This window comes from Lathyrus oleraceus, chromosome 2 (genome assembly GCF_024323335.1).
Source record: "Lathyrus oleraceus cultivar Zhongwan6 chromosome 2, CAAS_Psat_ZW6_1.0, whole genome shotgun sequence".
NCBI lineage: Eukaryota > Viridiplantae > Streptophyta > Magnoliopsida > Fabales > Fabaceae > Lathyrus > Lathyrus oleraceus.
Genome location: NC_066580.1, coordinates 422,064,236 through 422,075,392, shown reverse-complemented (window position 1 = coordinate 422,075,392; position 11,157 = coordinate 422,064,236). Strand labels below are relative to the sequence as shown.

The following is an 11,157-nucleotide window of genomic DNA, read 5'->3' as shown; positions in this document are numbered from 1 at the left end:
TGGTAGGCCTACAACAGGCCAATTAATGTATTGAGTGCACCTCACCATTCTGAAATAAATATTAATGGTGTCTTTTTGAATTTCCATAAAATCATTTACTGGTCTGAAGTTGTACATATAAATCAGGTGAAGCTTCAATCAATTCAACAGGCCAATTCCTTTGTTTTTGTTTGAAGAGTTCTGCAAAATGCATGAATAATAAATACATATGTTTGAAGAGATTGTTTGAAATATTGAGGTTAATCATTTGTGTTTTGATTGCTTGGAGCACAAGTTTAAGCATTTCTAACACAACTACTAAGAGTTCAGAGTAATTAATCAATATATGATTTTGATAATAATACTCAGTTTGCTTCTCTATTTCCGTTTCTAACTTTCATTTTCTCCAACATTTTCTCTTCATCGGCAATGAAGAAATTCATGTCTAACATATTATCAGATCCTAAAATTAAAAAAATATGAGAAGGCAAACGGATCAGTTTGCTTCTATATATTCAAACCCGCGATACAATAATATAAATAACATTTACAAATCTAATATCAAAAATAAATAAATAACCCTCTATGGAGAATTTGGAGTAGACAAACTTGCACAAGCTTCTCTACTGATGCACCAAACACTACTCCTGCTTGGTGTAGCTGCTATTACATCATTGGATTTGGCATCAAGAGATTCATGTTCTAAATCTGAAGTACTGTCACAACATTGTCCATCTGCTTTGTTCATCTTTTGAAGTAAGGATTGCCTAATATGTGAATCCGTCATCCAAGTTTCAGAGATATTTGTTCCGGGAGATGAACTTAGTGAATCAGAATTGCTTAGAGAATCCTCTTGCAATATATCTCCTATTCTAGATGATATGCTGAATGCTAAATTTCCAAGAACTCTGGAATAAGCTTCCAAAATCGAATGTCCAATATCCTACAAAAAAATATGCAATATGTTATCTTTAGTCAGAATAATTTGTCGAATGCATGCATCATACTATAAACTACAAAAGCTTACCTTGCCGTATTGTACTTTAGCAGCATCGAGAAATGTTTGAGGAAGGTTGGGGTATCTGATTTTAAGCAACTGTAATAGTGTTTCGGCGCGGTCCAATAATAACTCTATTTTATCAACTTCTGACAAAGGGCCCTTCACAAATGACCACGACGTTCGAACGGGTGATTTTCCGGTGACTTGTTCCGTAGTTCTCTCTTTCAATGAAAATATAACAGCTTCCAGTTTATTAATGGTCTCGAGGGCCGTATGTTCAGATTTCAAATTCAGAGATTTAAGAATGTCATCGCCACAACTTGATTCAGTTGTCAAAACCTTGTGCAGTTCTTGTCCAAGGTTTGCCTTTCCTGACTGCAATATACAAACATATAAAAGATCAATTTAACTCATTAATTAAGAACCAAATCACATATTAAGTGTAGTTAAATAACCTTTAAAGCATTAGAATTTAATTTCCTTTTAGTTATTCAACATTACAAAACTATATTACCTTTGAAAGTGCATCTTTAATAACGGTTGGCACCGGCATTTCAAGCAACACATTTTCATTGATAGATTTGGCAGCCTTGAATACTTGACGTACCACCCTTCCTTGATGAACCAGACGCTTTCTTTCGGTGTCAGAAAGGCCAGTTTTTGGCACCTGAGGTGATGGAAGCCACCATCTTTTACTATGCCGCTCACTCGTGTCTCTCCCTTCGGTCTGGCTTCCTCCCTCTGCATACCAAAATTCGGTTTTCACCATTGAATCAAGTGCCTCCTGTCAACAACAAATAATCTGAATAAGATGTAGTAGCCTAAAATGTTACTAGTAAAGATCTTGTGCAAAATTGCATATACATGGAGAAAAAAATGACAGAAAATAGAGTTTGAAATTATGCTACGAGTCGCTAAGGAAGACTTTTCTTAGAACAGATAAATTTGAGGGGAAAAAAAAAGATGTTCAAGATCATTGTTGATGTAGTAAAAAGATGACGTACGATAAGCATAGAGTCCAATTTCTGGAGTGCCGGAAGATTCATGTGAATGTCTGCTCGGGCTTTCGGTGTCATGATCTGTTCCAAGAAAAAAAAACTCTTATTTAGCGGCAAGATGATGTATAAAATAGTTTATTCTTTTTCTACCAAGCTGATATGAAAGGTACCTCAAAGATCCGGCCATTAGCATTGTTTTGCTTAGCCGGAACAAGCTCCACCATATAGTTAGTAGGAGACAGTAACCAATCCAATTCTCTTCGCCATTTGCACTTCCTTTCTTCAGATAAAGGTTCCAATTTCCACAGCTCACCAAAAACAGTAACTGCATATCATCATTTTAAGCACATACCTTAACTACTATTTTGTCAATAATATCCTTGACTATTTATCGCAAGAAGAAAAGGGTATCATATAAAAGTTATAATTAATTTCATGAAATGAAACAAGAAATGATAGTATAAAATGGGAAAGAGCATATACCTGCTAGGTTTGTGATGGCATTAGACAGTGCCAAAGCGGTAGTGATGCCCTTAGTTCCTCCTGTAACATCTTCACCAAGTAATAGCTTTGAAAACTTTTCCTTCATGGCTTCAATATCAGAATGTTGGATTGCATAAGAAGGTTTCTCTTTAACATAAAATTGTTGAGGACTTTCCGAGAGTTCCCATTCTTCAAGACCTTGTTCATCATCCCTTTTCATTGTTAAACATTTTGAAGAGAATGATCCAAAAGCATCCTTGCTTGAAGAACAACTTGAGTCATCTTCATCAAATGAATCAGTTATGCCTCCATCACCTCTACTAGTTCTGCTCTCCTCTTCATAAGACTGGTTATTTAGAATGCAACTCTCAAGACCCTTATATGTCATGATTCCTGAAAGATTCCATTATATAAATTCATAAAAAAAATATGATTTTTCATAAAGGGTTATACTTAAATATAATAATATTAGTACATATAACTAAATATAGTCTACAAAAATGAAACCTTACACCAAAAAAAACTAACCAGAAAATGAAATGAAACCTGGCTGTCAATACTAAAACAATGCAAGAATATATTCTCTCTGCTGTTGGACAAATAAGCTATGCAGGCAGGCAAACATCCAAAAATAGCATATGACTAAACATCATGGTTAACATTTAATTAAAACCATAATGATTTTTTGGTTGCCTAAAAACAAGCAACTTTAGTACCTTAGTACACAATTATTTGATATATTATTTAGGTAAAAGAATATAAGCTTTCTGAAATCAATTTTTTCTGCATTGTTATTGGAAGATAGCTCAACTAGACTCATTTTAAAAAGTACTCGAGAATTTGAATAGTAGTAAGGAAGAAAAAATATAAATATGTCACAAATGGTCAAAAGTGAATAATTGAGATTCCATCACATCTCTGTCACGGATATCGCTTACTTCATAGTTGGTATAAAGTTTTACTATACGGCTACCAAACAATGTCAAGTATATCTCTGAAATTGCAGATTATCATGACATATTAATGTAACTATTGCAAGATATACTGACAAGAAATATGTTATTATTGCTGGAATTCACATAATACTTTATTAATATCGCATAATAATTAACAAGTTAATTGTTAATTTTTAATCAAAATAACTAAGTTTTTCAAAAACAAATTCTAAATAATCAAGTTTCCCCACTAATTCCCATATCCATGTTTCAAATAAAAAAATTAACAATGCAGAACACATGTCAATTCAATTGACGACTCTTATAAACCTTTCTATAGGTCTAGCCAACCCAATTAGATACATGCTTAGGAGGCAATTGGATTGACATGGGCTCTACATTGTCAAAAAAATTTATTTGAAACATAAGCACTTTAGGAATTAATGAGAAATTTTGGTTATTTAGGAAATATTTTTTGCAAAACTATTACTTTGATAAAAAAATTCGTTAATTGTTGTTAATATGTTGTTTATATAATCACAATATTAAAGTAATTTAAAGTACTCTATGAAATCACAATATTAAAGTAGTTTAAAGTTCCATGAGCTTATAATAACTTTTTTTTACTTTGTCAAAAAAAATAACTTATATGTTTTTTATATCTTCATAAAAAGAGTGAACTAAAGGTGTTTATACAAATACCAATCACCTACGTTTTCTAGGACAAATACTTGAATGCAATATAGAAGCTTCCGAGACTATGACAGGTTAGAACAATGATTGTATCTAGTTCAATCCTTGAAATAAATATACTAATACTAGTAATATTAAAAATAATAATTAAAAAATAACAAAGGACAAGAGAGCCAAGAGGAGATTACAAAGCACCACAAAAGACCAAATAGTAAGAAAAATTAAAGTTACATTCTCTTTAAAAGAGACTCTTACCACCTCATTCTCTTAGATACATGAGGTTAGAGTGTTAGATGTCATTTGGAAGCGAGTTTTGAACAAATTGTAAGTTTCGAAAATGTCTATAAAAATTTAGAAGTTTTCTGAATAGAAGGACAAAAAAGGTAGTTTCCTTAAAATTTAGAAGATATGGGCAGTGAAGGTACTAAGTACCCCACAACACAATGAAGGCATTAAGTTCATTCTGTGAGTATATCTATGAGGAGGGCCATGGAGTGAAATGGGTAGTAGTTATGCCCAATAAAAACACTCATGGTCCACCGATTTCAGATGTCGGTCAATGGATTTCAGATTGAAAGTTGAAACATAATAACCTACACTTGATTTGTTCCCTTCTATTTTCTCAAATTGAGACTTGAAACATGGAAACACAATCACCCTTCTACTTGTTTGACCTAAATTATAGCCTAGTACATACGAGTATATAGTATATATGTAAGATGATCATGGTGATAATTGGTTAGTATATGAAATTTGAAAGTGTGGAAGTGCTTTTCATGGACCACAATGTTACATCCATTGGCCACCAATTACTTTCATTGTAAGGAGTCTTTTGTGGATATCATTAAAAGATGATTACATTGTTTAGCGAAGTCTTTCACAAATTTAAATGTCATTTATGTCGAGACCGTTACTATGTTGTAGAAAACAATAGTGAAGGTTCAAAAGTCTTTAAGATGCATTTATAACTCGTGAGCTAGGACTGTGAGACAGGTACAAATGTCTCCTACAATAAAGGACTTGCTCATACTTACAAATAATGTATCATTAGAAATATAGAGAGGTTTAAGTAGCTATGAATTTCAAATTCAAATCTAATTATAGAGAAAGTAGCCAAAATAAATACAAGTAGCATCATATATTCCGAACTAGGCCTGCCAAATCTCTATAGTGAAATTATTATTTTTTGGTACATACTATAGTGAAACATTTAAATTTAAATACTTACAAGCTTATATACTAGTACTTCTATTCCTAATTATAAAACTCTTATATATATATATATATATATATATATATATATATATATATATATATATATATATATATATATATATATATATATATATATATATATATATATATATATATATATATATATATATATATAATCATTTTTATAAGATCATTTATAAACATTCATGTGTATCAATGATTTCTTTTCAACAATACTCTTATTAAATTTATAATTATTAAATACAAATTTATTTTTTCACTTTTATTATAGAGATTATTAATTGTAAAAATTATTATTATATTATTAATTATAAAAATAATTGTCTATAAATAACACAATTTTTATGTTCCGTCAATTCAGTTGATAGTTGTGTATGGACATTAGATTAGATCAAATGGTATTCCAACCCGCGGATAACCTAAGACATCCCACTTTAAAGGATGAATTCCAAGAAGAAAAAGAAAAAATACAATTTTATATATTTAATACCACTGTCACTTTTCATAATACTTTTAAAGTTTGTAATTACTTAAAATTCATAGACAACTTTTCATAATACTTTTAAAGTTTGTAATTACTTAAAATTCATAGACAAAAGTTAGGAAGACTTTTTTTTGACAAAGAGTTTGGAAGATTGAAGTAGAACTCTTTTTCAAATTGAACGTTACACCATCTTTATTAATTAACTATGTGTCCTTGTTTTTCAAACAAAGACTTTGTAACCAAAGATAAATTAATGTTTCTTTTAGAAAATAAATAGATCAACACCAACAACGATGACAGTAACAATAATTATTATTGAGTAAAAAACAATAACAATTATAAAAATAATAAATATATATATACACAAGTTTAAAAGTATGAACTTACTTTCTTGATCATGATCAATGCTAATTTTCCTTCCCCTGGTGCAGCAACCTAGTCCTTTCTTCATCTTATACATCCCTTTCACTTTAACAAATGTTCAGTGGCTTCAATAACTCTTACTCTGAACCCTTCACCAACCATGTTTTCAAAATATTTATATCATTTCTAAATAATTTTCAATAAAATATAATGCCCATACATTATAAAAAAAAAATTGAAATTAATGTCTACTGAAGAAACCATGTCACGTTTACAGTATTCCTAAGCATTAATTTCAATTTACATCTATAATTTAAGAGAAAATGTCACACTCAGATTAATATTAATATTAATCACCAATTGACGCTAAACACCATATTAATAGGAAAAAGTGTATTAATTATATAGGGGGTAAAAAAGTAAAAGTGTAGAGTGGAGTGAGCAAAAGGTATTAATTATGGTAACTTTATGAAAAGGTGGTCAAAACTCAGAAAGTGAGTCTGGAATCAGAACAGTAAAAAATCCACTAGGTCACGCAGATTCCACTGTGTGATTTTTATATTTTTAAAAATTGAAGAAAAAAAATATTATAAGAAAATGAGTATTGAGAAAATTTCAGTCAAAAAGAGAGAATAAGCATGAAAAAAATTGTGTCAAAAAAAAGTATGAAAAGATCAAAAGGAGATTAGAACTTTCAATTTTTAGAAAAAGTTTAACAAAATTAAATTGAAGTTCGAAGATGAAAACGAAGGAAATTGAACTGAACATACCTCAGATGGCATTGCTTTCGGGTGGAAAGTTCAATGGAGATGGCAAGCTTAAGCAGTTAGCAATGGCGCTTTTTGAGAGAGAGAGAGAGAGAGAGAGTTGAGAAGAGGAAAATAAGGAGGAATGGATTTAAGAAATGAGAGATGAAGGAGGCTCCTGTGTACAGTAACGGAACATGGACCGTTGAAGCAGGATGAAGATGATTCTCTTTGGACGGTTAAGATTGATGGAGGGATTGGTAAAGTGGGCCATATTGGGTTAGTGGGCTATTAATATCAGTAGCAGTTGGTAGTTTAATGTGTATTAATGAAGTTTTTGGAATTCAATTTTGAAATTGTGGTTACTCGTCATTCTACATCAGCTGCCACTTAGCTAAATAATGCTACTTGTCAATCTAAGTTTCTTTTTAGGAATTACACTGAGAGATTTTAAATTGTTGATTTCCCTCTTTTAAAAGGAAAATTATGACATTTATGTTTAGAAAATTTTCTAAACTTAAAAGTTGTCTAATCAATATTTTAAAAGTTGAAAAGTTGTTTTTATCTAATGTTTGAATTTTTAACAATTGACCTAAAAACACATAATTTTTTAAAAAAATAAACAACATTTTTAAATTAAATTTTAAAATAACTAATATAATTTATCAAATTAATTATCTTTCAAATAAAAAGTATTATAATTTTAAATTCACACACTAATAATGTCACTGCAAGTGGCACATGCATGTAGTTAGGGGTGGCAAACGGGCATGCACGCCCCGTTTAGATCCGTCCCGCAAAAGCCCGCAAAAAAAGGGACGGGACGGGGCGGTCATAGTTGAGGATGTGGGCGTAAAACTTAGACCCGCCCCGCAAAAAAGTGAGGGCGGGGCGGGGAAAGCCCGCGGGGACTGCACTCTTTAAGTCTAAAAATGCAAAAATTTATGTAAATACACGTGCCCGCAAAAGCCCGCGAAAAAAACGGGGCGGGGCGGGGCGGACACATTTGAGGGTGAGGGTCTAAATCCTTGGCCTGCCCCGCACAAAAGTGCGGGCAAAACGGGCATGCCCAGCGGGCCAAGCCCGTTTTGCCACCCCTACATGCATGCATCTTATAGAAGTATGTGTCATAGATACTGACTATTGTTTTGTTTATGTTTATTTTTAATTTTTAATTATTTTAATAATAAAAAAATTTGAAATAAAATAAAAAGTTAAAAATAATTTATAATATTATTCCATAAAACTGAATTATATAACAATTAAATAGAAAATCAATGACTCGGATAATCGTAACACCTTCCAGTTCCACATTCTTGCGCATTCGTTTGCCTTCAAGATCTCCCACGATTTTCCTGAGATGTTTAGGGTCTCCTGGTATTGATTTGAGGCAAAAGTGGTTGGTGCGAGGGTCCTGGCATATGTAACAAATTTTCAATCATTTTTTCTCAAGTAATTGTAGTATAAAGTAATCAATTCGTAGAAATAAAATAAAATAAACTTACTTTGTTGCGAAAGGAAATGTGAATGGCTTCTCGTTGACCGGGGCGAGTGACGGCATTCTCGACCAACCCAATGCTTGTAGCAAAAAGGCGCAAGAATAAAACGAACAAGTATCATTTTATGCATTTTTACACAAAGAACTATATAGATGGGACAAAACAGCAAAACATTAACTATATGTTCATATTTTATTTATGTTTCTTAACAACTGTAAATACATAATATTTACCGTATTACAAGTAGTTTTAGGAAATAAAAAATTAGCAAATAGAATCATAATATAACACTGAGCTTTAAGTATTTTTTCATACTTAATTGAATATTCGGTTAATGTTAAGCTTGAATAGTATTGTTTAAGATATTTTAGATTAATACCTTGACCCCTAGTTGTGTCTTCACACAAAGGGGCACCCAACAATTCTTCGCATATTGCGTTATTTTGGTTAACTTTGCCATTAACAGTCTTACCTTCAAACACTACCGCGAAGATATCAGATTGACAAATACATATGCAGTAAGGTGGATCAACAATATTCCATTGGAGAAGTGGACCAGGGCAATACGACAATGATTAACGATGGGGCCACATGACAATAAATCTCGTGAAATCAATGAAATATGTCTTCAAAGGCATCTGAAAAAACATACTTATAACCACTTTGGTGAGAGCAACTTATTTTAGGTTAAGGTCATTGTTTGAGATCAGAAGTTCAAAATGGAGTTCAGTGTTACAATCGGGACAGTTGCTAAGTGATACTTCAATGAAATTCATTAAGGAGGAAGCCGTCAAAGCTAACACACATGTGGTCATAGTGTTTAATCGTCATAAAGGTTGGTTCAGTGTAGATGAGGCAATGAATCACAATAAAAGGAGGTCGGGGGATTTTATCGAGTGGAACTAGATAGAGGTTGATGAGACTGTCAAAAGTTCCAAGTCTTTCGTATGCCTTGCTCCCATGTCATAGCGGCATGTTTAAAGGCTCGACATGACTCTTCCAACTTACTATCTGTCATTTTCAAAGTCAGAAACATACGCAATATTTACAACAATAGCTTTTCGGTAGTAGTAAAAGAGGATTATTGGCCCGCATATCAAGGGGAGATAGTCTGATACAATGAAAAAATGCAAAGAAAGAAAAAGGGTTGCCCTAACTGCACGTGTATTTGAACCGAAATGGATACTGCAAACAAATTTGTGAGATTATGTAGTTCATATCGTCAGCCTGGACACAATTATACAAATTGTCCCAATGTTAGACCAAGCACAACAACATAATTTTATATGTAACCATTTTACTTTATATTGAAAACAACATTCATTTCATAAATATCATAGCATTCAGTCACAACAACAACAACTAAACAATAATTTAACCAACAATTAAACAATAAGACAAACAAATATAAAGACTAAACAATATAACTATGCGACTACAACCATCAGAATAATTTCCTCAGAATTGTCCATCATAATGCGAACATCTCTGTCAGTTTTAACTAAGTCCCCAAAACGACTTTCTCCATTGTCGTTGTACATCGTAACTATCTTTTGAATTCTTCTAATCTTTTCATCCTTTGCAATGTCTTCATCTAACCAACAGATCAAACTCCTATTAAGATGTTTGAACGTCTCTGTATTCCAGACTCGTATCTTCATCGGAGGCTTTACTGCCGAATAAATTAAATCGGCATTTCTCTGTGAATATAAGAACACATATATGAAGATATTTTGAAGAAAAATTGAAAGTGATAGTTAGAAGATGTAAGAAAATCGATGGGGAAAGGATCCAGTATTTATAGAATTCGTAAACAAAGCAGTAGCCACTGCTTGTGGCGCATGCTCCTATAGGATGCATGCATGTGCCACTTGCACTGGCATCATGTATATGCAGTCGTCATAGGGGTTAGCGCATGAGTTCAAAGTTACAATACATGCGCCACTATGAGTGGCAACTCCTCTTGTCAGCCAATTTTTTTGTTTAAAACATGGTTAGTTTGATAAATTATTTGAAATATTGATTATTTTGGATTTTAATTTGAAAATGTTGGTTATTTTAAAAAAAATAAAAAACATTAATAAATTCTTTTAAACTTTTTTTTTATAAAAAAATATTAAAATATTATTTTATAATTAAACATTTTTTTATATGTGATTCTATTTTAAACTTCAAACAATTAGGTCAATGAATGAATTTTGTTTCTTAGTTGTAAATTTTTTAACTTTTTAAAATATTATAAAGTACATATTTTGTGGGTTATCTAAGCAAAGAATGTTTAACTAAAAGGAAAGAAGAAAGATAAATGATAAAACGGTAAAAGAAAAAAGAGACCAAATTGAATCCCCTCCTACAATCATGATTTTGTTGCATTCACGCCTTTAATGTATTTTTAACCATTCGATCTTGATCGCACGACTTAAAAAAATATATTTGATTTTCTTAAAATTATCTATTTTAAATCAGAACCATATGATCTTGATTTGTTGCCTATATAAGATTGAATACGTGAATTCTGTGTTTTTTGACAGCAGGGAATCAGGATCCAAAATAGACATATTTGATCGATAACGTGTGTAAGTAAAATGAAATTATTTTTAGACAAAACCAATCTTACTAAACATTGTGGCCATATCTCTAACTTTGTCTTCGGATATTCTCATGGTGGTGCACGTTTGTTTTAATTGTTGGTTGATTGTGAGATTATTCGTTTGCCTCATGTTGCCTTATCTCACTGCATT

The 11,157-nt window shown here is 31.7% G+C and overlaps 1 protein-coding gene across 2 annotated transcripts; it reads right to left on the bottom strand.

The window, feature by feature from the left end:
• Nucleotides 1-311: 311 nt before the first annotated feature.
• LOC127119899 (rop guanine nucleotide exchange factor 14) lies at nt 312-7,143 on the bottom strand. 2 transcript variants are annotated; one of them, XM_051050265.1, is made up of 8 exons: nt 6,942-7,143; nt 6,196-6,313; nt 2,461-2,853; nt 2,148-2,302; nt 1,984-2,058; nt 1,494-1,763; nt 1,007-1,354; nt 312-922 (listed from the first exon to the last, which is right to left on the bottom strand). In XM_051050265.1, the coding sequence occupies exons 2-8, from the start codon at nt 6,266-6,268 to the stop codon at nt 563-565; spliced, it is 1,674 nt and encodes a 557-aa protein (XP_050906222.1). In that variant the 5' UTR covers nt 6,269-6,313; nt 6,942-7,143; the 3' UTR covers nt 312-562. The 2 variants fall into 2 exon arrangements, with proteins under 2 accessions (XP_050906222.1, XP_050906221.1); XM_051050264.1 differs by having other exon boundaries at nt 6,196-6,320; nt 6,942-7,141.
• Between the last annotated feature and the right edge of the window lie 4,014 nt (nt 7,144-11,157).

Coding starts and splice junctions, on each gene's coding strand:
- LOC127119899 (XM_051050265.1), bottom strand. CDS start 6,268: ATGTATAAGATGAAGAAAGGACTAGGTTGCTGCACCAGGGGAAGGAAA. Junction 2,059..2,147: donor CTAATGGCCGGATCTTTGAG/GTACCTTTCATA, acceptor TTCTTGGAACAG/ATCATGACACCGAAAGCCCG. Junction 923..1,006: donor CTAAAGTACAATACGGCAAG/GTAAGCTTTTGT, acceptor ATTTTTTTGTAG/GATATTGGACATTCGATTTT.